This window comes from Epinephelus moara, chromosome 5 (genome assembly GCF_006386435.1).
Source record: "Epinephelus moara isolate mb chromosome 5, YSFRI_EMoa_1.0, whole genome shotgun sequence".
Taxonomy (NCBI): domain Eukaryota; kingdom Metazoa; phylum Chordata; class Actinopteri; order Perciformes; family Serranidae; genus Epinephelus; species Epinephelus moara.
This window is the reverse complement of record NC_065510.1, coordinates 27,621,583-27,648,850: the sequence shown is the minus strand read 5'-3', so window position 1 is coordinate 27,648,850 and position 27,268 is coordinate 27,621,583. Positions and strand designations below refer to the sequence as shown.

At 40.9% G+C, this 27,268-nt stretch overlaps 1 protein-coding gene across 2 annotated transcripts; it reads left to right on the top strand.

Annotated features, from left to right (window-relative positions):
- The first annotated feature begins 8 nt into the window (after nucleotides 1–8).
- Nucleotides 9–25,992, top strand: cc2d1a (coiled-coil and C2 domain containing 1A). 2 transcript variants are annotated; one of them, XM_050044785.1, is made up of 28 exons: nucleotides 9–190; nucleotides 439–503; nucleotides 627–759; nucleotides 915–1,021; nucleotides 1,479–1,724; nucleotides 1,924–2,239; nucleotides 3,402–3,511; nucleotides 3,616–3,688; nucleotides 5,012–5,125; nucleotides 5,221–5,348; nucleotides 6,138–6,210; nucleotides 6,295–6,428; nucleotides 8,938–9,025; nucleotides 9,159–9,235; nucleotides 9,416–9,511; nucleotides 10,056–10,178; nucleotides 10,379–10,437; nucleotides 11,820–11,936; nucleotides 14,307–14,380; nucleotides 14,471–14,529; nucleotides 14,622–14,773; nucleotides 14,892–14,982; nucleotides 15,060–15,215; nucleotides 18,070–18,201; nucleotides 18,312–18,438; nucleotides 20,993–21,069; nucleotides 21,186–21,233; nucleotides 21,334–25,992. In XM_050044785.1, the coding sequence occupies exons 2-28, from the start codon at nucleotides 447–449 to the stop codon at nucleotides 21,364–21,366; spliced, it is 3,000 nt and encodes a 999-aa protein (XP_049900742.1). In that variant the 5' UTR covers nucleotides 9–190; nucleotides 439–446; the 3' UTR covers nucleotides 21,367–25,992. The 2 variants fall into 2 exon arrangements, with proteins under 2 accessions (XP_049900742.1, XP_049900743.1); XM_050044786.1 differs by having other exon boundaries at nucleotides 412–503.
- The last annotated feature ends 1,276 nt before the right edge of the window (nucleotides 25,993–27,268 follow it).

Below are 27,268 nucleotides of genomic sequence, written 5' to 3'. Positions count from 1 at the left end.
GAGACGCAATGGCGGAAGTAAATTCCACAGCCTATCGTTCTTGTTTTGACAGCCCAAACTAAACGTTAAATTACATCTTTCTGCTCATATATGCTCTGACTTTTCTCCTGTAGTGTCTGAGCAGCGTCCACCCTAAATAACCGACCCGACTCGCTGTAGCACTAACGTCACGGTCCGCGGAACCGACAAGGTAAGTAGCTTGTCTGTGCATTCATTAGCTATGTAAAACATGTATGTTGTGCTAGCTGTTAGCCAACATGGGCTCAGAAGCTAACTTGATACAAGACAGTTTGATCAGTTTGGATTTTTACACAAAATGACACAAAGTGGCTGCCAGTGAAGTTGACTCAGTACAGGTGGATATTCAGTTATCGATATGTTCTTCCTTTACTCTTCTCTCCATTGGCTCAGTTACTGTAACCCCTCCTTAACTTTTAGGTCAGTCCATGAGTCGCAGTCGGAACCCCCCTGCTCGGGGTCAAGGGGCAGCCCGAGCCAAACAGGTAACACCCCTCATGTCTGATAATGAGATGTGCGATTAATATCTGCTGTTAGTATGTCAACAACAGGTATGATTCAGCACATCTCTCCCTGCCCTTCCTTATGTCTCTCTCACCTTGTCTCAGATGGGACTGCTCCTTGACCTGTCCCCAGACGGAGGGATGGATGATGGAAATGATGACGAGCTGGAGGCAGAGCTGCTGAATCTGGTGGGCGGAGGTGGAGGGAGACCACAAGGGAAGAAAGGTGAAGGCAGAGGTGAGAAAAGTCATGTTTTCCTTGATGCAACTCAAAGACATCTACCAGTGTAAAGTACAGTTTTCTGTCTCTGTCTCATTCATGTGCTAGTGTTTAAATGTTGATATGCCAGATATGATTTAGGTGCTGTTTGTAATGTATTTGTGTACATACAGCTCCAGTTCCCATGGCTGATATAGAGCGAATGGCAGCTCTTTGTATGAAAGACCTGGATGATGAGGACATGGGGGATGACGATTTGGAGGATGATGAAGATCTGCTGGTAACACAAACCGTTTTTGTCCCTTTCCCTCCCACAGCTGAAGCAATTTTAGAAGTATCTTAAAAGTATTTTGATAAAGGATTTATTGTATCAGGCATTTTTTCAAACAAAAAATTGGGTATTGGCTGGTCCCAGCTTCTCCAGCGTGCTGAATTTGCTGCTTTTCTTTGTTATATGATGATAGCGAACTAAATATATTGGGGTTTTGGACTAAACATGTAATTTCAAGAGATCATTAGAAATTTTGTCATCATATTGTCACTCTATTTTGACAGATCACAGTCTAAATGATTACTTGATTAATCGAGAAAAAGGTGAATAGATTAACTGGTAAAATTATAGTTTGTTGCCTTCCTAATCTTTAATCCCACTTATAATATAATGATGAATCTTAGCTGTTTAATTGCTTTAACTATCAGTTTTTTTAACCATGTATATGTATGTGTCTCTGACATAGGCAGAACTAAATGAGGTTTTAGAGGATGATGAGGAACAAGCTCCTGCTCCCACCCCTCCTGCCGTCACACCGACTGCTCCCAAAGTGAGCGTCACATCCCACTCTGCTCCTCCTGCGGCTCCCAGTGGTGCAACTGGGGTCGAGTCTCGCCTATTGGATCGCATAGACATGTATAAGACAGCCATTGCCAATGCCAAAGCTGCAGGGGAGACTAGCAAAAGTCGAAGATATGACCGTGGGTTAAAGGTAACAGAGAAAGAGAGTGAAAAACATCACACACAACCTCAGTACAAGTTGATCTCTATATCTTGCTGCCATTTACTTTTTTCAAATGTCTAAATGTACTTCTTATATATGAATCTAAAACTTGATATTTTAAACAAATGTGTTCTCTGTAATGTTAGAAACATATATTCATGATTTTTTTTTCTTGTTGAACCCATAGACACTGCAGTCCATGTTGACATCTGTCAGGAAAGGAAAACCAGTCAATGAGGAGGAGATGCCACCTCCAGTTGCTCTCGGTGGAAAGCCCAACGTCCCAGCCGAGCCTGAATCGATCAAGGAGCGAGAACTGCCAGAACCCACACTCGTGCCCTCTCCTCCCACAAATCAGAAACCTCTGAGGGAGGCTGCACCGACAGCTCCTAATGCCAAGCCGCTCCATCTGACCGTGCCCCAAAAGCCTGCTGCTGCCATCACCCCAGAAACACCTGCCATCTCTCCCCTCACCCCCAGCCAGCCTGACGCACAGCACTCAGGTAAACACTCAAGATATAATAATAATAATAATAATAATACATTTTATTTAAAGGCACCATTCAAGGCACTCAAGGTCACCTTACAGAAAGTAATAGACAGTTAAATTTAAAAGGGGTAAAAGACACATCAAACATCAACAGTAAAAATGTGAAATCTGCAGCAGAGCAATGGAGAATAGGCCTGTTTAAAAAGGTGGGTTTTCAGATGGGATTTGAAAGTGGACAGTGAGTCAATGTTCCTGATGTTGGGAGGGAGGGAGTTCCAGAGGCGGGGGGCAGAACGGCTGACACACAGACTATTCTAGTCTACACACAGACTATTCTAGTCTACAGTACAGAGTACTCTGTGCAGGCCTCCACCTTGCCACTTCTTCTCTGTGCTGTGTACTGGATGTATGAGAGTAAAGATGTGGACACATTTGTCCAGTCTAACACTTTGAATTCACCGACTTATTCTTCGACTGAAAAAGTCATGAATGATCAGATTAGCACTGCCTCATCTAAAACAAGGTCCTTAAAAAGTCGTAAAATGTCTTAAATACTCATTTACTAATAAAAGGCCTAAAAAGTATTTAATTATCGTAAATTCAGATTTGATGGGTTGCAAGAATTTCTGGTGTTGCCGCTACGGGAAACATAATTTTAACAGAAGGGAAACACTATTTGACGCGAGAACAGATTCAACACAAAATGTGTATGTGTGCAATGCCCCTAATTTACCCCCTCTTTGCATTTAGATCTCGTAGTGAGTCTATTGTTAAATTAAAGCTTGTCAGGCTGCTTGTTCATTTATTTTCTCTTTGTAAGCCCACAGAGTATCATCAGTGTCATTTTCCCTTACTGTTCATTTTTTACTGACATCAGCGTGTTTACTTGGAAAGAGTATATATTCACTTTTGAGGTGTATTTCTATCCCAAGTTTGGTCTTTAATTCCATTAAAATGGTCTTTAAAAGGTCCTACAAAGTCTTTAATTCAATTTTTTTTTCCTGTAGTCACACTCATAATCACTTTTACTCATTTGTTACTGCTCACAAATGTCCCTGTTAAGTGTTAATGTGATCCAAATGAGCTTTTCAAATCTTTTTGTTTTTCTTCTTTTTTGTTCACTATTTTATTTTGACACACGCACAAACACGTATGTATGTCTTCCCTTCCTTCAGAGCTGAAACAGGCAGTGCTGTCCAGACAGAGGGAGTATAAGATAGCTGCCATACACGCCAAACAGAGCGGCAACATAGATCTGGCGAAACAGCAATACCTCATTGCCAAGGTAACAAAATTATTGTCTGTGTTATCACATGAATAAATCTCTATGTTTGTGCAAGTGTATATAGAAAAATTTGATCCTGATAGAGCTGACCTTCCTTTTTGCAGAAGCTGGATGTGCTGGTGGAGGCACTGGACAGAGACGAACCAGTAGACCTGAGCTCACTGCCTCCTCCTCCTGGTCAGTGTTGACACTAAAGGAATACTTTCCCCTAAAGTGTTTGACTTTTGTTTCAATTACTCACACACCATGGCCTGACTTCTTTACAAATGGGGTTTTTTCTCCAATTCCTTCACGGAGAACTGAGTGGTATCAGTGCATTTTTGTTGACCTTTCCAAGGCTTTTGATACTCTTAACCACTGCATTTTACTAAACAAATTATATTTTCTTGGTTTGGAGGATCACCCTCAAACCGGTTTTGTGCATATTTGTCTGATAGATCACAGGCTTATAACATCCACTTTATGGCTCTTTTCCAATTCAAGCCGCGTCTAGATTACAGCCTGTCTTTAACGTTCTTCAGACATCACTGCTTAACCTCAAATTTATACTGAATACTGATGAGACAAACATCAGTTGTATTCTCAAGACGCCATACTTCTGACCTGCATCTTCCTCCTGTCTGTAAATACATAATGGCGCTGAAGTTGAGATCATTCAGTCTTATAGATATTTGTGAATTAGATTTCACCTTAAAACAGCTTGCTGCAGTTTACCACTGTGCCCTGTATTTTATGACAGAGAATAAATATCATACTCTTCGTCACTGTGTGCTACATGAAAAAGTAGGCTGGTCCTCACAAACAACAAGAAGGGAACTAGACAGTGTCATTTCTATGCCTCTGCTCCAGCGGTAGTCGTAGCCGCAGGCATGTTTTTTGGGTTGTCCGTCCATCCATCCCATTCTCATGAACATGATATCTCAGGAATGCCTTGAGAGAACTTACACAAATTTTGCACGAAAGTCCACTTGGAGTCAAAGAGCACTGATTAGATTTTGGTGGTTGAAGATCAAAGGTCAAGGTCACCATGACCTCACAAAACATGGTTTTGGCCATAACTCAAGAATTCATATGCTAATTGTGACAAAATTTATTCTAAAAGTAAAAACTAAAAGCATAAAACGATGAATGATGACATTTTATATCTTAAAGGTCAAAGGTCAGCTTCACTGTGGCACCATTATTCAACATCATAACTCAGGAACAGAAGGGGAGACATTTGGTCAGACACTGAATTTGTGACACTAATCTTGGGTGTCCTCCTTAAACTGTGCTGATTGTATAGATCCTCTGTGCTGCTGGGTTGAAGATGTGTGTGAAGCTTCCATGTTTTAGAATTCGTAGCTTCATTGTGGCAACATCTGTATTTAAAGCATTGTGCTCATGTGTAACTGGCTGTGTTTTATTGTGTGTATTTCTTTTGCCTACCTGATTAAGTAAAGGTTATGATAATAATAAAAACCCGTCTCCACCCCTCCACTCATGTCTGATAATCTGCAGGAGACGTAGTAGCAGAACACTGTGCACCTCCTCCCCAGTCTTCCTCTAAACCTGCTCCCCCTGCTGCACCTGCATCTGCACCTGCACCTGCACCCGCCCAGGTGGCCACAGCCGGTAAGACTACGTTAGCCTTGATTCGAGATGATAAAAATATTCCATGTTGAATTTAGAGAATAAAGTGTGTGTTTATGTCTGTGTGTCGTGCAAAGAGCTGCGTCCTCCCAGCACTGTGGCAGAAGCCCTGCAGCAGAGGATGGACATATACAAGTCAGCAGCAGAGGGAGCCAAGAGCAAAGGAGATGATCGTAAGGCTCGCATGCACCAGCGCATTGTCAAGGTATGCACAATGCACTTTAATATTATTGCAAGTATTTTAAGAGCTAGATAATTTTTCTCTAAGACATAATGCATACTGTCACCTGAAACTACATCTAATTAGATCTTAGATATTAGATATTCTCAAAGAAACAGCTATTTGTGATGCACGTTGTGTTCCTGGCTCTGTGCTGCTGTTTGGTTGTGGTGTGTTTCTCTTATTTCCCTGAATAACTGGTGTGTGACTCACTCTGTTGTGACTGGAAGTACCCTCTGTTGCTTTGACTGTAACTACTACTGTTGCTCATTTTACCTACCAGAATAGCCTGCAATAAAGTCTGTCTTGTCCCTTGGGGATTGTTGAAAGGCATTGTGGGAAAAATAGGAAACCTTTAATTGAAGTAGATCCGGCTGAGGCAGGAATGAAGGGACAAAAAAAACTGTTCTGCGTGAGGTATATTTTGTGGGAGTGCAAGCACATTGATGACATTGATTTCCATGTGGGAGTTAAGCTTTTGTCAATATTGTATTGTTTTCTTTTTCCTTATATGTAAGAAAGCCGCTTTTTATTTTGGGTGGGAATGGAAAAATTGGGGAGGTTGCGGTCTTGCAAATATGCTGCATTTTTTCTGTCTTACAGCGCTGGTGTTATATTTCAAAATAAACATGGCAGGTTTTAAAAAGCAGGTTTAAAAACCTGGATCATAACAAAAATGCATTTGCTATCACAAAGTAACAGTATATTGTCATGTAAGAGTGTCCGAGGTTGGATTTTCCCAGAATAATGTATCATCTCTGCTTCTCTTAACAGCAATACCAGGATGCCATCAAAGCTAACAAAGCTGGACGTCCTGTCAACTTGTCTGATCTACCCATGCCACCAGGTAACTTTCCCCAGGTGTGCTTCAGGATTGTGCCTCCAGGCTACACTTTATACTCACAGTAAGTTGTGTGTGCTGCTCTTCCAGGCTGTCCACCCCTTCAGGGCACAGAGGGGGGTCAGCAGAACTTCATGGGTGTCCTGGAAACGGCTATGAAAATAGCAAATCAGGACGCAGACGCAGAAGATGATGAAGAGGACGGACAGAGAGAGGCTGCCAAGGTAAAATAAATAAATAAATAAAGCCCCTACAAAATGGACAAATTGTTATTATGCAGCCAAGGAACTTGATTGGATGCCTTTTAATCAAAGCTACCAATATTTTATTGTTCACTGTGCCAGCTTCTGTGCTAGGTTATTGAATCATTACTGTTTTCTCTGCTGCACCTCCTGCATACAGTAAAGTAATACTCTGGTTATTTACAAAACAGTACATCGCTAAATTGGAGTGCACATATAGATTATATTTGTAGCAAGGTAAACTGAGGTCATTTGCAGCAAACAAACAGATCCTGTTATTGTTTTTCTAATCTGTAATACAGAGTGTTATGTTGTGTGGAATCACTGCATGGTACAGTTGTCTCTCTGTTCAGCTAGACTGGATAGTGTGCTACTGACCTGCTCAAAGATTGTAGGTGAAACGCTTGAGTCAAGCTTTCAAGCTGCATACAAGAGTGTTGTCTCAGGCAGGTAATACTACATTCTGATCCCTCTCACGCGTTAGTATAAGAATATACACTTTTGCCACCAGACAGAAGATTAGAGCCCCACAGGATTGATTCAGCAGGTTGAGGAGTCTCCCAACCTGTTAACCTATTAAACCAGAGTGCAGCTTCTAAGTAGCCTCAGTGTACCTGAGTCTAACACTGAATTTAATAGGAATGATTAAAGGGGAACAACATCCATTTTTAAAATTCCTACATTTTATTCCTATGGTCTAAGTCAGTCCAAAAATATTAGTAAACATTAACAACTCTCTCCCAAATCCAAAAACTGGAGTGCTAAAACTCAAATTTGTGACATCATAGGGTATAAAGTCTGGAGCTGATCCAGAGACAATGAATGGTGAAAGATGTTTTAGATGACACCGAGAGCACCCAGGGGAATGTTCTGAGTATATGGGAACATTTTCTGTTTCAGAACTGAGACGCTTCAGTAGAATAAAGCTCATTGGGTCGAAAAAAGAAAATTCTTAATTTAGGTGGTGTTCCCCTTTGATTTGTTGCACTGCATCTATTTAGATCTGTGTCTTTATTACATGCGAGAAAATAAATGATATGAGAGAAAAAAAAATATTTGAGAGAAAAAGTTTTCACACTGATAGCAAAAAATAATAATATTTGAGACTAAAAAAAGTTTTGAGAGAAAGTATTTTTTTTATTATTTTTTTTTTTTAAAGATATTTTTTGGGCATTTTTAAGCCTTTAATTGATAGGACAGACAAGTGTGAAAGGGGGAGAGAGAGAGGGAGTGACATGCAGCAAAGGGCCACAGGCTGGATTCGAACCCGGGCCGCTGCGGCAACAGCCTTGTACATGGGGCGCCTGCTCTACCACTAAGCCACTGACGCCCCGAGAGAAAGTATTTTGTCATAGAATATAAAAAAATAATTTGAGATTTAAAAAATTATTTCCGAGAAAAAAAACTCTCTCAAAAAACTTTTTTTTAGAAAACATTTTCTCTCAAAACATTTTTCTTCTCTCTCTCAAAACCTAAGTCTTTGCTCTCGTGTCAGGATTTTGCTTTCGCTGCAAAATAATGTCATGGGCGGGGCCACGTTCCTATTGGCCAGTCTCAATCGAATTGACAGCTGGGTGAGGATCGTCTTGGGAGTCGAATTCAACTGAATCATTCATCATCTGTGTCATCATCTTACCCAAACATTGGAGTCTCCGCTCCCAAATAATGCAGCGCATCTATGCAGGTCAATCGACCATGGTGGATGAATGATTCAGTTGAATTCGACTCCCAAGACGATCCTCACCTAGCTGTCAATTCGATTGAGACTGGCCAATAGAAACGTGGCCCCGCCCATGACATTATTTTCGCAGCGAAAGCAAAATCCTGACACGAGAGCAAAGACTTAGGTTTTGAGAGAGAGAAGAAAAATGTTTTGAGAGAAACAATTTTTTGGAGAGAAAATGTTTTCACACTGATAGCAAAAAAATAATATTTGAGAGTAAAAAAAAAGTTTTTTGAGAGAGAGTTTTTTTTTCTCGGAAATCATTTTTTAAATCTCAAATTATTTTTTTTATATTCTATGACAAAATACTTTCTCTCAAAACTTTTTTTAGTCTCAAATATTATTATTTTTTTGCTATCAGTGTGAAAACTTCTTCTCTCAAACATTTCTTTTTCTCTCATATCATTTATTTTCTCGCATGTAATAAAGACACAAATCTAACTCCATATGCATCCACTCTTTGTAATGTCTCATGTGATTTATAGCATTTGTAGTGTGTAGTGCTTTTGTTGTTTGATTTAACATTGTTCTGTATTTATGTGAAACAGTTGACATCCTGGGACACAACAAATTTCAGAACTTTTTTCTGATAAAGTGAAATCAAATCAAATTTAGCTCAGACAGGCAAATTGTTAAAAAACGTTAAATTAAACTCACAGGTATCTCAAGCTTTTGCACTCTAATAGAACAATATTGTACCTTGAAATCTGTATCTGTATTGTTGCATTTGTCTGATGACCCTAACCCTCATATTTTCTCCCTCCACAGCCTGCTGGGCGTCCAACTGCCCAGAAAGCAAAGTCGCCAGCTCCTCAGGAACCTGGAGGCTCCTCAGCTCCAAAACTGGGACCTAAAGGTGCATTCAGAGCATGGGTTTGTGTATGTGTGTGCACATGCCCACCTGTCTGCACTCCACGTACAAAATGTGTCATGCTAAGTGTTACACAAGGCAGAGTTTCACTCCTTTTTTGTTTTAATTATCCTTGCAGCCCAGCAGCAAGTGGATTTCCTGTTGCTAAGGCGACAGGGTTTTTTGCGTGCAGCCCTGCGCTCCAAACAGATGAAGGTAAACTGTGGACTTTTTTTTTTTTTCAATTTTTTTGTTTGCTGTAGATAGAGTCCCTGCCATCTCTGTGTTTTTGTAGATGTCTTTATTACAGCTGCCTGTTGTCTTATTAGAGTCCTGAACTTCTGTTGTGTTGCTGAGGTTCAATTGACGCATCTGCTGCCATGTGGTTGTTTGCAGGACATGGCGGGAGCAGCGCAGCACCTCAGACATGCCAAGGGGCTGGATCCCATGATCACTGCTGCCAAGTCTGGCCTCCCTGTTGATATCACCAAGGTCATAAATATATTCTCATGTGCAAATAAATGACACACAAGAAGGTACAGGGCAGGCTTGTGTGTGTTGAACATGTTGTCACAGGAGCAACCAGGAGTGTGATGTGTGTTAACACAAAGTGGGACAGAAATAGAAGACAGCAGGAAGGAAGATGGGGTGAAATCAAAACACCTTTGTGCTCATCACGGTCTCACCTTCTGTGTGTTTGTGTCTGTATCTGTGTGTGAGTGTCAGTTTATCTGCATAGTTTCAGTGCCATTCCACCATTCATATTTCATCTAGTTGCCTCGTCTCCCGTATGACTGTCTTTCTTTTTCATTTTGCCTCACTTTTATTTAACATCTTTGCCTCATATAACACATGTATTTCTCTCTGACTCAGCCCCACACTGTGATTACTGAGAATATTAAGCTTGTGCCTCTGTTAGTTTGTCTTCCTGTCTGTCTGCAGAATATCACACAAACTTAGAAACAGATATTCACAATATCTGGTGGACAGATTTTTTTGCTTCTCACCACATTTGTAACTGTCTCCCTCCTGACAGATTCCCAGTGCTCCAGTCAGTGACGAGGACTACTCGCTGGCCCGCTCCCGCTCCTCCCCTCTCTCCCCGCGCTCTAGTGAACAGTACCACGGCCTCATGGATCTTTTGCGGAAGCAGCATGAGGTCAGGAGGACACACCTCTCCCTTCTCCTTGCTGTATATCAGTGTCCAGCTTATACTGATGCCGAGTGATGATTGCGGCATACCAGTCATGCAGCTTTTTTAAATAGATAAATCACAATTGTTCTGTATTGTATTATCTTTGGCTATTATTGTCTGTTTCCATACCCACGCCTTCTTTTGTTCTGTATCTCGATCTACAGAAATGTTTGGGATACTCTCAGCAGGTGACACTCACGGGCAATGTGTCTGAGGCTCTGAAGTAAGAGATATTTCTTTGTTTTATATTGATGTATGTGAATTTTATTTCATGTTCTGTGCTGCTATGATGAAGTTTAAAAACCACTCTCTTTTCTGGCCCTTGAAATTGAGTTAAATGCACTTTATTTTTGGTTTAAACTATAATTGAATATTTGGGTACCAGCACAATAAATCATTTATGACATTAATCACTGAATTGAATCGATCTGTCTTTGATTTTTATGGTATAATATAAATTTCAAGGGCTAAACCGAATAGTTGGAAGCTAGAGCTTCAAAATTTTCGATGTTAAGAGGCTTCAAACATTCAAATTCTACGTCAACATTCAAATGCTGCACAGCTGTTTTTTGCATGTCTGTTTATTCTCTTTAGACCTAGTATTTCTGTAGAGTTGCAGATACAAATTAGGCTATACTATGTATTATGCTCTTTGTGGAATTAGATTCCAGTGGTGTCTGTGTAGGATTGTTTCCAACAATAACTCCAGTTATTGTTAAGTCCAAAAATCAAAATATATTGAAAAAAGATAGATATTATCATTTCCAAAATTCACAACGTGTTTTTATCCAGTGAAACATTTCGCATCAGTCCATATGTGTTGGAGTTTAGTGCTTTAGACTGCTAATGCTATGTACTGGGACACTGCTAATGCTGCTTGCCGTGCTGCTGTAGCTCAGTCGTAACTGTAACTGATGCTGAGACTCTACTGACTGTGTGACTGGTAGACGGTGGAGGGTGGCGCAACAGGCCAAAACACAAATTCAAAACATAAACATGATTTGCGGGCCGCAATTTTTTTTTTTAAATGCGAATATTCTGGCTGTACTATTGTTGTCGGTGAGATCAGTATGTTATATGAACATTATTCCTTAGTCTCTGTGACATATTAGGAGGATTTTACGACTATTTGCTTTATATTTCTTACATATAGCTCCTTTAATATTTACCTTCACAATGGCTTATCAGGTTAGTATGTTTTTATTCTCTTGTATAGATACACTACCTGTAATTGGTTTGTTCAACTCTGCACTTCATAACAGTCATGGAGTGTGGTGTCACCATGGCAACATGTGATTTTACTGTTTCCCGGCATTAGCCTAGTACATACAGTGTAACTTTCAGGTCACACTGCATATTTTGCATTTTTCCTCACAGATTTCTCACATACATTTAACCGTTACACATCATGCATTCCCGAAGAGTCTGCATTGCTTCATTTTCCTTCAGATATGCTTTGACAAATGTCACTGCCTAGAAACAGTTTTGGCGTACTGTCACTGCCGTCTGTGCAGAGATCAGACCTGTGACAGTTCAAGCCCCAGGCCTTCCTGTAAGACTTCTTATGAGGGTTTGTGTGTAAGGACCGTCTCTGTCTCTCCCCAGGTTCGAGAAGCTAGTTGAGGAGTGTATGAAGAACATAGAGATACTGAAGAATGCTCACGCCAAGGGCCAGCCAGTCCCCAAGTGCCGCACAGAGGAGAGGACCTTCAACATTGCCAAGTCAGCATCAAATTCATAGATAATGGATAATAATGGATGATAAAATAATAATATTATGTTAAAATGTATTTTCTTTGAATGGCATGTGTTCTGTAAGGACAGAGGGAGTTTAGGTCTGCATTTATTGCCACATTAGTGACTCTAAAGATGCCAGTGGTGTTCAGATAGTCCACCAATTTGGTCCAGTTTTAAATATCTCAACATTTATCAGATGATTAGCATTAAATTTTGTGCAGATATTGACCGTTTCCAAACGAAGAATCCCAATGGCTTTGGTGATCCCCTGACTTTTCTTGTAGCGCAAACTTCAGGTTGATATTTTTGGCTTTTAGGGAAATATTTTAATGGAGAAGTTCACCCCAATATCAAATTTTTCCTCTTACTTTTAGTGTCATTCATCAGTCTAAATAGTCTCTGTGTGGGCTGCTGAGTGTTGGAGATAGCAGCTGTAAGCTCAGCAGCAATGTGTCCGTCCAAAAATCATGACCTGGTTACTCAAGATAATCCACACACCTTGCTGTGAGCAGTTTCATGTAGGAACCTTTTTTTTTTTTTACTGAGCTACACTTGCCAACCGTATCACCACGCAGAAGGAAACAGGCTTCTGCTGCTAGCTCGCCTAGCACCACTGAGCTAGCTAATGTTACAGCTCAGTTGGGGAGGATGCCATTAATGTTTGCATCTCGCGCTGTCATGAGCCTCTTGTCACTGAGTAGATGTGAGCTTCATCCTGCGCAGTGGCAGGTGTAGTTTGGTAGAAAGAAAATAGTTCCTACATGAACTACAACAAGCCTTGAGTAACCGGGTCATGATTCTAGAAAGAGACATAGCTGTTGAGTTTTTTTCGTAGACATCTCTACGACCAATATCTCCAACTCACTCTGAAACAATCTAGATTAATAAACAGCCCTACAGGTAGGAGAAAAAATATGTATTTTTGATTATGAGGGTGAGCTGTTCCTTTAAAACTATTGGATGGATTGCCGTGCACTTTGGTGTACACATGCATGTCCACCACAGAACGAGTTGTAATAACTCCTTTGTTTGTTAAAGGTATACTCTGCAAGATTGTTGGTTAGTGTTTGTGTACACGCTCACCAGGGAAAGTAAAACCCCAGGTTTACTCTCATTTGGTGTTTTGCTTTGCTATATTTGCTTTTTTTTTTTTTGGCTCTGTGTCTTGTGGACGCCTGCTACGTACCGTATGGCACATGGTTGCTGTCTTTTTATAAAAGTCAAAGTAATGATTGAGAGGAAATACTTCTGAGTCTATACATTGGTTTTATTTTTAGAAAAATCCTGCATACTGTGTCTTTCATGTTTTTTTTTTGTTTTTTTTTATTAACATAAATCATGAGGCTCTCTCTTGAAACTAAATTTTTTAAAAAGGCATAGGTGATTCCTGGGTTTCAAGGTGTATTTGTGTGTATTCACCACCAGAAATGCTGTTTCCTTTTACTTGCATAAAATGATCAACTCTAGTTGCATAATCATTTCATCCCAGTTGAGCGAGGGTGCGTGACGGCTAAAGGGTACCAACAATTGTTTAACTTTATGCAATCCATCCTGGCATTAACATCCTGGAACACAAATGGAAATACAGCAGTAGATCATTGGGTCATAATTGTGGTTTTGTTGTAATGTTAAAGGTACACTACGCAGGAATTGTCAGTTACTGTTACAGTATCGCTGGAGAAAGTGAAAGCCAACCCTAGATTCACTCTGCTTGGCGTTTTGCCTCACTATAATTGTTTTGGGGTTTTTTTTGGCCCTGTGTGCCCAATTTTCTTCGTCTTCGATGCGTGCTGCTGGCGTGGTCACTACCTTTTTGTAAAGTCCTGACCTCACCTGGGCATTGTGCCCATAAACATCCCTAACACAACAAAATAAGAAGAAAATAATAAGATACAGGCAGAATGCAGAGTCTCTACAGATAAATACACCGCCAAACACATCTAGTGGGTCCTAAGTGATGATTGAGAGGGATTACTTCTGTATGAGTCTATTCATTGTTTTATAAGGAAAATCCTGTGTATCTTTAAGGATTTATAAGCTTCATGTTTTAGTAGAAGCTTTAAAGCTGAACTGAATGTATATTTGATTATAAAGATTCTCAACACATCAGATGTTTGATTAAAAAAAAACACTTTTTTAGATATTCCCTGACCAGAGCGGTGGATGAGTCAGATTGACTCACTGTGACTCATTTTGGCTCTGCTCCAGCATCATACCAAGCTAACAGCTAGTTGACTCTGGCAGTGACTCATTCACCAGTCGGGATTGTTTGGCTTTCAGTGATGCTGGCTGGTTGTTGTCTGACACTTGTGATGCTGTTTCTGTATGGTCATGACCCCTGTTTTTGTTATGTAGGACCCACTCCAGCCTGACACTTAACGACCTGATACTGTACATCATCAAAGGCATCAACCTGCCAGCTCCCTCAGGTACTGAAGGCAGCTCTGTGTCTTTGAAAGAATCCGGCAGTAAACGTATTAAATATTATGTTCACTTAACACCTACCTCTCTGCCTTCAGGTGTCTCACCTAACGATCTAGATGCCAGTGTGAAGTTTGAGTTCCCTTTCCCCAGTGCGGTAAGAATCTTTCCCACTCGGCAGGAGATTATGGATATTTCACTCTGTTTACATGGAGATGTGTTTTAATGCATTCATTTATGTGTGTGTAGGAGGAGGCTCAGAGGGACAAAACCAGCACAGTAAAGAACACCAACAGCCCAGAGTTTAAAGAGAATTTCAAACTCAACATCAACCGCACCCACCGAGGCTTCAAACGAGTCGTCCAGTCCAAAGGCATCAAGTTTGAAATCATCCACAAGGGGTAAAAACCACAACTGCTTTTGCGGCAATATGGGCAGAAGCTTCCTTGTTTATCCTCATGATTTCTGCTGTAAATGTCTGTTATGCTTTCGACAGTTCTTCTCTCTCTGTGTTTACAGAGGCCTGTTTAAAGGTGACAAAGTTGTGGGCACTGCTCAGCTGAAGCTAGAGGCTCTGGAGAACCACTGTGACATTAGAGAGATAATAGATGTGAGTGTTATTAACAAGTAAACGCACACATGCATGTACACACCACATCTATCTAACAGCATGTATGTGTTTCGTAGGTGATGGATGGACGTAAAGCCACAGGTGGCAAGTTGGAGGTGAGAGTGAAGATCAGAGAGCCGTTATCGGGAGTCGATCTCCAGCCGGTGACTGAGAAGTGGCTGGTTCTCAATCCTGTGTCGTCCCTTTCTCCTCCAGAGAGACAAAAGGAGCGGGTGAGTTAAGTTTTCATTTCCTCCGACTTTCATGTGTGTAGACTGAGTGAAACTGAAGCAGGGCAAATCACTGTCTTTGTGTGTGAGTGGGGTTCCTCTAGAGGACAGGAAGAACATGCAGACTCCTCCGACCAGGTCGTGTTTGAACTTAGAGCCTTGTTGTGTTTCAGTGTGAAAAACTGAGCCAGTGTGCCATCCTATAAATTGGATACTCATGTGCCAGGACAAATGTCAATATGCTCTAAATTAGGCTTTTTTAACACTAAAAAAAAGTTACAGTGCAAACAACAGCGAAATAAATTTTGAGTTGGGATCATAATGGTCTCACTAACTTAGGAAAGACTCAGCAGCAGGAAATGTCGCCATTATCTGTGTGTGTAGGAGCGGCTGAGACTGTTGCTACAATGACAATAGCTGGTCCACCATAACAGTCCACCTTGAGTGAGCCCGGTCAGGTTCCATTCGTAAGCTAACTTTGCCCTCTGGGCTAACGTCCTTCACTTTTATCAGCAAGTGGCGAGCATCATCATCACACACACACAAACACACACACACACACACACACACACACACACACACACACACACATTCTCTCTATCCCTTTCGACCGCACGCTTGCTATGCACACTATCTGGCACCTAAATGAGGCACCAAAATCTGCATTGTGTATCGGTCATCTAGGAATCTGTGCCACGTCCTTACACCTTTCCGACATAAGAATTTGGGGAGGGGCTACATCTGATAATATTTTGTAACATTTTAGTCTGGCAAGGTTTTACAGTATGCAGGATTTTAACGTCTCTCTCAAGATCTCTTTTATAATTTTTCACACAAGTACTTCTTGTTTTATATGTTCAAGTCATGTATGTGTAAAGAGAACTGGATAAAACATTGAAGGTGGGGCACTGTTCATTTCTGTGAAAGTTGCTCAGTGGCACATGAAGCCAAAAATGTTAACCTTCCATGTGTAAAACAACCCAAATGTTCCGCTCTGCCTCTGCATAGTTGGATCAAAAGCAAGTGCACTAGAAACTTTCGCTGGCCAAGCAGCTAAATTCTGGTTTAGTGCTCCACTGACTTAAATAGGAATAAATTATTTAATCATGCAGCTCTTTTAGACTTTAGAAATGTTATTGGACCACATGGATCAATATGCGATAGTAAAAGGAGTCATTTTGCAGGGGTTGTGACGCTCAGAAAAGTTTATCCATTGATTTACAGATATCTCTTTCACAATGTAAGTGTATGGGAAAAAGCGTTTTGCGTCACACAGTGGACCGGAGAGTTGTAATGCCACTGTTTGGCCACTATGTCAGAATGGTTTTATAGCCCGGCATTGTCCCTGCAAGCTTGATCCAAATGCAACACTGTAAATGCCGTCAAGGACAGATTGTTCAAAAGTGTGCAACATAGTCCCCATCTTAATGGTTATAGTGGAAACGCCAGGAATTTTAAAAAGGCTTAAGCTGGAAAAGTTGGTGTATCAATTTAAAACCAAACAAAACAAAATACGCATAACATCAGAGACGGGGGGCTGTATTAGCTTTAACTAGACACTCTGAAAACATTACATCTTTTGCTGATCTGTATGTAACAATTTATGGCACCTGTTGAATATACATACACAGATAAATAAATAAAGTAAAATGTAACAAAGTACAGTGGAAACAGACTCGCATGCAGCATGCATCTTATTTGCCCATGAAGTTCAGGCAGGTGATAAGTGTGATCTATGTGGAGGAGACTGTAACGTTCCTCAAATTAATACATGAAACAAACAAATGCCATATTGCCATTATGTTTTCTACACCGGTTTCATTCCTTTGGCATTTGACTGCGGCTCTTTTAATTCAACAGCTTGTTACGTGCTCTTGTTCTGCAATGATTTAATTGCACTTGACCAAGGAACTGACACCACCAGCTGTTTATCTCAGTGGTCTAATCCCTAATATTGACTTAACTGTAGTGCATGGAAGCATGCATTCATGAAGTCACATTTTCTTTTGCCCGTTCTTTGGAAATTTGGTTAAAAGTTGCACTATATTTAGATGGGAACTTGATTTGTGACAGCAGGCCCTCACCTCACCTTCAGCTATGACTGTAATAGCTTTAAACAAATAGACTCCTTCACCTGCAAAATGACCATTTTGTGTATCAATGACTTGCCACATGTTACTTTGATTATGTGTTTTTATTACATGCCTCCACAAAGAATCCAAAAGCAGAGAACGTTCTTCATGAATTGAAATAATCAGGGTCCACACTTTATAGCAGAACAGCCGCGAAACTATATCAGAACAACACAGTCTCACACAATTTGTGCAGCATAATCAAAGTCTCATGCGCATGCTCAGGCAGGTGTGGAAAGTACTGATCATTCAACTGGATAAAAAGAGACTTGGATTATACTGCACCAGTTTGTAAGCAGATATTTTGTTGTAGTTTTGCTGTTGTTAAAGGCGGACCCTAATCACTTCAATTCATGAAGAATGTTGCCTTATTTTTTGGATTCTTTGTTCACTGTGGAGACATGCATGAACAACAAAATGTTTAAACAAAGTCAGTGTAACACAGGGTGAGTAACTGATCTACAAAGTGTCATTCTGTGGGTGAGGTATTTCTTTAAACACACTTAAGACCTGGTTGGACGACACGTTGTACAAACTAGTTTGTCTCAAGCATAACCGGCCTTCAGTCAGTTATTAATGTGCTGTCATCCTGTAGCCTCCTTGTAGCAATGTAACTCCTGCATGTAAAGGCTTACATGCAGGAGTTACAGAAGCTAACACCATTGACACAAAAACGTATTGATAATGTCGGATCAGATCAGTGTGTGTGTGTTTGTTTGAATCAGGCTCCATCTCCTCGGTCTAAACCCAGACATGAAGCGAGCAGCAAGAGCAGTCATCCCAGCAACTCTCCTCCACAGTACAAACTCCACAGCTTCAGTATCCTCAACTATGACAGGGAGCGGCTGGATAGAAAGGTATTGGTGTGTGTTTGTGTGGTCTAAGCCCATCCACAGCATCCACTTCTCTAATGCGTGTGATGCCCCGAAGGCACCAAAGTCTCGCCAGTCATTACACTGTCTCTCAGATTGCAGAGTACGAAAAGGCGCGACGGGATCCCCCAGCCGACCTCGTCCATCAATACAAAGAGGTCACACGCAGACTGCAGTGGCAGAAAGCACAGCTGGAGCGAGGCTCTTCTGCTCTGCTGACAGGTAACACACACACAGAATACATAAGAGCTTGCACTTTACCAACACATGTAAGTATATGCAGGGGTGGAATTTTCATTTTTGGGGGCGTGGGGGTGCATTGATTGATATTCTGACTGACCCCATAGGTAAAAAAGTGCAGAATAAAACCACACTGGATATGGTGGGAGTACTTACTTCATCTCCTCGTGCTTGGATTAAATACAAATTCGCCCTGATATCTGCCCTACACCCCACAGCAATATGCAAATGAAATTATGTATTTATTATAAAACTAGAGCCTCAAGGCTTTTAAGTACAAAGCTGTCATAGGCAAAGATTTCACAAAGACACCTTTATAAAAGAAGTTACTTTTACACGAGGCAATATATGATGTTATGTCGGCACATTTAAGCCCTCACATTGTTTAAGAAACTAAGCACAATAAAGGTGGTGCAATAAAGCAAAATGTATAAAGTGAGGAGTACAATGCATTTTTTCATGGTAATATGCATGTGATATATTAAAAACTAATTTTTAACTCCATTAAACTGGATGGAACATAAGATTTCAAAATGTATCTTCTGGCTCTGATCACACAGAAAACATTTTAGTAGCTGGAGGTGCCTTTTTGTCATTGTTTTCAATGGGATCGAAGCTTTTTGCTCGCTGTTTTTGAGTTGCGATGCGCCTTGTGTTTCTGCACTCTGAGTGCCTGGCGTTTTTGCTGAAGCGCTCTGAACTCCTCGAGTTGAAAAAACTTCAACTCAAAGCGGAAAAACGCCACACAATATCTCTTTTTTCGCAATCTTTTTCTCATTGTCCAATCGGATGTTTTGAGAGGCGGGCCTTCTGTGGTGGTCACGACAACAAATTTACAGTTGGTAAACAGTGGAGGAGAAACTGTTGGTAGCGGTTGCTGGATACCCAGAGCTATACGGCCTGACAATATACACCAGGTTGTCAAACTGCCCCCGAGGCATCCTAAAATATGCCTGTAAACAGCCATCATGGAGGCGAAGCTCCTGGACCAACTGGTGGTGCTCTCCATGATCCACCCTCCTTATTAGGGTCTCATGTACCCACACAGATCTCCGTTTCCCTGTGTGCAACCAGCCTCTCAACCTCGACCAGAGCTACAGCAAGTACCCTCTGCCTGAACATTTTAGGAACTAGATAAAATAAATGCAATACAATAAATAAAGCGTAAATTGATTACATGGGAAGGTTAGAATAAGGTCTATGGTTGCCTGGCAACAATAGAAAGGTGCAACAGGTGTTTGTTTTTTTTGTTTTTTTTCACTAGTGGCATTCAATTTTTCAACCTACAAAACTCTTTCTTTCTTTTTTTTATCACTTGGGCTTTATTGGGTTTTTAAGGTAACACATATTTTTTGCTCAGTACAAAATCACCTGAGTAGATACTATAATTGAACATAATAAAAGCAAAGTAAAGTTAAAAAAAAAAAAAGGAAAGAGAAAAAGAGAAAAGAAATGTGCTTAAAGAACATAATAAAGCTTGTGGGAGAATACATTAATAAAGAAAGACATTTTTTCCCTTTCCAGTAATTGTCTTCCTGAAAAAGGTGCTCACATACAATGTGGCAGTATCCTTATACTTTTTCAAAATAAACGGTCCACTTCTGCCATCTTTTCTCTAACAAGCCTTCCCTCAGATGTAGTACATGAGTCAGTTTTTCCATTGTCCTTATTTCCTTTATGATGTCCAGCCACTGGTTCTGGGTAGGAGATTCAAGTTTGTACCAGTTTCTAGTAATGGCTTTCCTAGAAGCTGTAAGACGTACCTTAGCCAAACAGCGATCCTCCATCTGTACCACTGGTGCAATGTGTCCCAAGTACAAAGTAACATATGTCTTTGGAATCTTATATTTAAGCACCTTGGTCAAAACTGAGTGTACATCCTCCCAGAATGATTTCAGTTTTACACAACTCCAAAAATATGTGTATGATGTGCATTTAAGGAACCACATTGTCTCCAACAGGGCTGAGGTGTTGATAATCTTTTACTTTGGATCTTAAGCGTAATAAAAAACCAAACCAAGTTTTTCCAATTGAATACCCTCCATTGTTGTGAGCTAGTGGAAGTATGCCGGAGTTCACACGTCATACCATTCATCTGATGTAATTTCCACTTCTAATTCATCTTCCCATTTTGATTTCAGATATAATGTTGAATTGCCCTTACATTCCATAAGACTCTCATAAAACCTGGAGATTACAAAACTCTTTCTTTGTGATCGGGGCCTTACAATGTTTAAACTCAACACTCCAGCCTCCACTATTACCACTTTTTAAAAGTCAGGTTTTAAAATTCTTTTTAGTTTTTCATTTCCATTCTCTCCATTCTTTCACTATGTATCCTACAACTTATAAAACACAAATACCATCCAGCTTCCATAACTATTTTCAGATGTAATGTGTTTTTGGAGGAATCCAATACTGACTTCTAAAACAGTGCAAGGGACATGTCCCCTCTGTCCCCCCTCACATAAATTATGCCCCTGAGTTCATGTCTCAACCTCTCAAACACCCACATTTCCTTTCTCCACGTGTACAGAGTATGAAAATGTGTTGCGCCGCTCCTGCCAAGGGTATGCTGACTCCGTGAAGAAGTATTCCAGCCAAGGCAACAGGGTGAGTACAGCTGTACAGAGAACACTTGTGTGTGTGTGTGTGTGTGTGTGTGTGTGTGTTATTGTGTGTGTGCATGTTGGGTCTTATTGTGTAAAGTCTTCTTTCTCTTTTTATAGGATGCTGCCAAGGATGCACTGGGCAGGCTGAAGATGGTAGAGAATGAGGTAAGGGTTGCTGTATACTGTCAGTATGAGCAGAAGTTTTATCATGATGTGTGTGTGCATATGTTGAATGTAATATACTCCTTTTCTCTCCCTGCTTCAGTTGGAATCGCTGAAAAGAAAACGCACAGGATGAGAGGAGAGTTAAGGCAGTGGAGACTTGGCTGGAGTACTGTTATATCATCTCTCTCTCTCTCTCCCTCTTTCTCATACACACTCATATACAAACACTACAGTGGGTACTTTAAGCACCTTTAGCATGATCCTATGCTGCTCATGTCCACGACAACTGCATGAACCAACTGGATAACTCTGTCAGTTGATCATATAACTTGTGTCACGTGTGGTTCGTCACTTGCCACAGTAATTAAAAAGAAACCTGTGACTACAAAAGGACAAAGAAATTAAAGCAAGCATTAAAATGTGTAAAGGGAGAAGCAGGCTTATTTGCACTTAAACACCAGAGAAAGCTGACTCTAAAGACCTTACCTGTGCGCTGTTAATTGTTTTTTTATTCCCGTCTTTCCTTTGACAATTGTTGGTAAAGAGATCCATCAGAAGACTTTACATTTGGCACCAGCTCAGAGTCTTTTGGTGTCTGCAGATGACCAAAAAATATGTGTGCATGTGTGTGCGTGCTCTGAAGTGTGTTTAACCGACGGACTGAGGTGTTTTTAACCCCTTTTTCCCATATTTTATGTGTGTAATGAGCTTAATCTAATCTGTCTGCTCCAGTGTTCCCAGATTACAGTAATCTGCTCCGTTTGGAGTGGTGTGATATGGGAATAAAAAAAACGGGGCTTCGGGGCGCCGCAGCCTACATCCCATAATGAGGGATTAGTGTTTGTGTCACCAAGGAGACGACTAGATCAGACGTGGAGTCGCCTTTGGGGCTGGGGAGAGGGGGTGTTAGCAGCGTGCCATGAATGTGGTAGAAGCTTAGCTCTGCAAAAGGATTGCCTCTTCTTCATCAGCTGTTTCTTCTTTGTTGTCGTCTCCATCTCCACGTTCCTCGCACTAATTCCATCGCGTACATTCATAGATTATTCAGAGTCATGAGTAATAGGCTGCTCCACTTGGATTTCCTTTAAACTCTTAAACAATATTAAGCTTATTATGCTGTCGATTAGAAAATAATTAACAGCTGCTGCGTCAGCTTGCTGCTATTTTCCACAGATTTTTTGGCATATGCAGTTTACAAAACCAGATTCTGTCCCGCTGAGCTCTCCAGTGGCAGCGCGGTGGATGCTGAATAGTCTGCCCACAGGAAGACAACCCAATATGTGTCAGTACAGCTGGGTAATTGCTCATTTCTATTTCTGTACCCCCATAGACATCCCTGTCATAGGCGTCCTTGTCATTCCTCTCTGCTTAACACTTATTCTGACCATAAAGTCAAGGGGACAAAAGTCAGACGAATCCTCTAAAGCCTCGTAAGATGTTTGACAAATGCCCTTAAATTAACCCTTTTGCCACAACAACGCTAGATGTACATAAACAGTGACGTGACACGTGTCATGTATTCTCTGTTCTGTTTCGTACTCAGGACAGATGTTTCCTCTGTGTGTTTGACAACCTGCTAACCAGGCGACAGCAGATTCCGTTGATCCTCGTAGATTGCGTGCGGCCAGGATGTAGCAGACTACTTTAAATGAGCCTCGCTGTATGTTTTATTTTGACTCTTCAATGTGGATCATGTCTTTTAACTCCACTAATAGTTTTTTTTGGTCACGTGACACAGCAGAAAATCATGTGTTTGCTCTAATCCACCCACTGCCTCACCCCATTAGCAAATAATCCTGGTTAAAGTTGGCCTGATGCGGCCCTCCATAGTCTGTGTTGATTTTTATGTAACACCCCTTCCCCCTACTCCTCTATCAGGAGAGGATGTCTTCTGAGTCTCTGTAAGTGGCACGTTATGGAGCTTCTGATCATCTGATACTGATGGACAGGGCAGTGGAGCAGGTGACTGCTTACAGTGACATGATAACCTTTAGTTTAATAATGGGGGGACTCTTGAAGCTGGGGTAGGCAGAAATCTGGAAAGGGCAGCCCACCCCCCTCTTTCCCAAGCCCCTCCCACCAGACAACCACAGGCCAACCACACTTCATACATTAGCCCAGTGTTTCCCCTACACCACTTTATTTAATTAAGTATTTCATTGTACAGTTGCCCGCAGGTCATTCACCCACAAGAATTAGCTGCTAGCAACCCTAGGGTCCCTCCTCCTCGCTCCCTGCCACTATGGACTACTTCTCTTGGAGCAGAGCGGACACCGGCTTGGAAGAAGGGCCTTCGGTGGGCGGCTGTATTGGCTCAAATTCAGCCAGCGCAAACCCCCCAGCTCCAGGGTGTTACAGTTGGCTGGTGGCCTGCAGCAGTGCCAGGTTTAACCTGTGTAACGTCAACAACAAACGTTTGCTGACCCCGGGTGGAGTATGGCTGTCTGTCCTGAGGCTGAGGTTTGCGCTGGCTGTATTTGGTTTGCTGCAGGCGCTAACCGGAAGTCTGTCTCTGGAGCTGTCGCCTGCTCTCCTCCTGGGAAGGTGTTCTGTGGTGGCGGTCAGTGAGATGGAGGACACACTATGATTTGAGGCTCTGATGTTAGCTGATGTTAGAAATTGACGCCACAGCCGTGAGCCTTTGGTTGTGGTTAGCAGCAGGCTAAACAATTAGAAATAGTTTCTCCCCATCTCTGAAATGCTTCGGCTATGTTGACACGTTTTATTACTTTTATTGTTGGACTCTTTTTTAAACTGTTTTTGTCAAAAAAGTCCTTCTTCCTTTGTTTGGGTTGCTTTGCAGTGTAGGCAGTTGTTGTCAATGCTGGAATAGAAACGTTCTCTGCAGGACTCTCCGCTATGAATCAGGCTTTAATCGTCTAAAGGGACATGCATGTGCATCTGTATTCATTGAGCAGTCAATAAGAACACCGTCTCCCTAAAATGACCTTTGATTGGCCTGAAAACAGAGCCAAGAGGAAGTGCAGAAGTCTAGTTTTCTCTCACCTCACTTAAATCACAATATGCTCAAAGTTTATTACGGGATTTTTGCCCAATAACGCCAAAATTAAACTGCCTACTCCAGCTTTAAAAGCACCATACCAGTGTGTATGCAACATTTAGCTCCTTAACTACAAGTCATGCACTTAACATTGTCACCAACAGTTTTTCAGTAGTATGCAGCACAGTTTCAGATCTGATGTATTTTACTTGCTGTTCCAGGCAGCCATTAGTTTTTATTTTATTCAAGTGCGGAATAAAAATCAGCAAACACACTGTTGAAACTTGTTTGCCAAACACATCCCAAGGGCATTATGCAGTATTGTAGTTTAAATTTATTTGATTAAAATCTGCATTAATGGTGAATATTAAGATAATGTAACTGACAGAAATTAAATGCAGACTTAGTGGATTAAACAACTCAAGCAAATTTCAAGAGTCTACTAATTGGTTTTCATACTGTATGGAAATGAAAGGAAACCAATGGCTGCCTGAAAATGTTCAAAAACAAGGACTATAGATTATTTGGTTTATAGAATGCCAGAAAACAGAGAAAATGCCTTACAGTTTCCTAAAACCCAAGTCTTCATATGTCTTGTTTTGTCAGACTGACACTCTAAAACCCGAAAATATTCAGTTTACTTTCACACGAGACAAAGCAAAGCAAGAAATTCCCAGAATTTAGAAGCTGGATTTAGGGAATCTTTGGTGTTTTGGCTTGAAAAATGACTCAAGCAATATAATTATTGAATCGATCAATCATCAAAATGTTTCAGATGTACAAAAAAATTAACTTAAACACAGCAGCATATTTTGTTTTTTGAGGGACTGCCTGTGATATGAACTAAATGTGATGTGCTGTGCATGAGCTTAAACATGCAGATTTCTAACTTTAACAGAATCTTTCTTTTCTGATTTACAAAGTGAAGACTGAACATGACCACGAAGCTCTGATAGAAACCCGTGTTGCAGCGTTTGCAGGTTTTAATGTGGTTAAAGGCTCGCACAGAAACAGCAACTGAGCTGCACCCCTTTGTTTTTTTAACTCCAAAACCTTTAACCCCGTGTCACCCCAAACATACACACACACACACACACACACACCCCTGCAATATCACCCCACTGCTCGAATAACCTCGTGGCCTTAGAGGCTGTCCTGTTGTCATGGCAATGTGCTCATCAGCATTCAGTGTGGTGGTTGGATGGTCAGGACCTGAGGAGAGGGACATATTGTTAAAGTTTGTCCTGCTGGTGACTCACACTCCTTTCTCGCATTTACAAGACACCACACACACACTCACACACACGCCACACACACACACACACACCACACACACTCCTTCTCAGTCTCTGTGTTTTTTTTTAATGTGGTTTGGCTCTCCTCTCTGTATGACCCTACTCTGTAATCTGGCTACACTCCATTTTTAAAGGAGAAAGTTTGGTGGATTGTTTGTCATTATTGTTGATATTTCTGTCCTGATCTGCTGCAGTACATGTATTCATCTGGGCTTGGGAAAACACTACTCTTAAACATATGACTTTTTTTTTTTGTCCATTAAGTCATGAAAGGGCAATCATTATAAATGTAATATTTGTATACAGTAAATATACAGCATATTATGCTCTGTCTCTATTTTTACGTGTAAGTCATGATGATTTGTGAAGCTCCAACGGGGAATGTATGAAGGCCTTATTGTTTAGGCTTTATTATCTTCTGTATGAGGTCGGTGTTAACATGAATAAAATGGTGAACCAGCTCTGCGGTTGTGTCTTCACTGACCAGATTTCTCCCATTCAAACTGAGCTCTGATCAGCATTTTAGCTCAGACCCTGTGCCTTTTAAACAGTTTTTATCCACTAAATTAATTGTAAGAAAACATCATATGTGTTGTTTTTTCAAAAACATGTTTAAGAAGTCTGCCACAGAAAATTAAGATTACTTATGCTTGCGGTCTGTAAAACACGATTAAGTACAATGAATTTTTAAATGATCTGCATCTGTGGTAGGTGTTGGCAAAGCTTTCCATACAGCGTACCCCACCCAAACTGCCAAGAAGTGCGTACATGTCCTGCAAGTCCCCAGGGGAAACTTTCACAGAGATGCAGGTGTCTGCATCTGGAAGTCCTCTTTGTTTGGAGTATTTGTTCGTGCATATTTTAAGAAGCAATGTTTAAGATGTAGGGCGATTAGTGGCATCTAGTGGTGAGGATTGCAGATTGCAACCAGCTGAAACTTCTCCTGGTTAGGATTCTTTCATTGTTCATTGCTCAGAAGGTTTTTACCAGGAGCCAAATTATCCACAGAGGTCACTGATGATGAGGAAAAAATAGGGAGTGCTGCACTGGGTGAAGGCTTTGGGTAGTTTGTGAAGAATGGGGCAAAGAGTCACTCAGTGTAAAAGTCCATAGTACAGGCTGGCAGTCCAAAAATGCATCTGAGGCACTCTGACTGTAGTTAAAATTCCTAAATGAACCAGACCGCTTATGATGAGATCCACTCGGTGCAGGACGCTTATGAGGCCAGCAAGTCCATGAAGGTACAGAGCTGCTTTCATAAATGATTAGTTAAAAGGATTTCTGACTACAGTCAGAGTGCCTCGGATGCATTTTTGGACTGCCTGCCTGTACTATGTACTTTTACACTGAGTGAGCTGGCCAGTTGTTTTTTATCTATAAGTATCCGCAAAGGTCGGATCCTCTCCCCAAAAAATAAATTAATAAATAAACAACATGTCCGGTGATTAACCCGACATCTTTTTTCAGAGGCCTTTAACAGGTTTTTAAATCTTTGAACTCTGAGCACATTGGTGCGATTTCTTCCAAAAACATGGGGGAAAGGCAACGAGCAACTTGGTAAGAAATGTTCGACAAATTGCAAAAAATTAATAGATTTAGAAAATGATTTTTTTAAAAGGTAGGGGAAAAGCTATATAATTATCATTATTATATATTTAAAATTATGTCACAGAATTATCATAATTTTTAAGCGCTTTTTCCAGGTCATTTCCTTGTTTGTTTGTTTTTAACTAATTTGC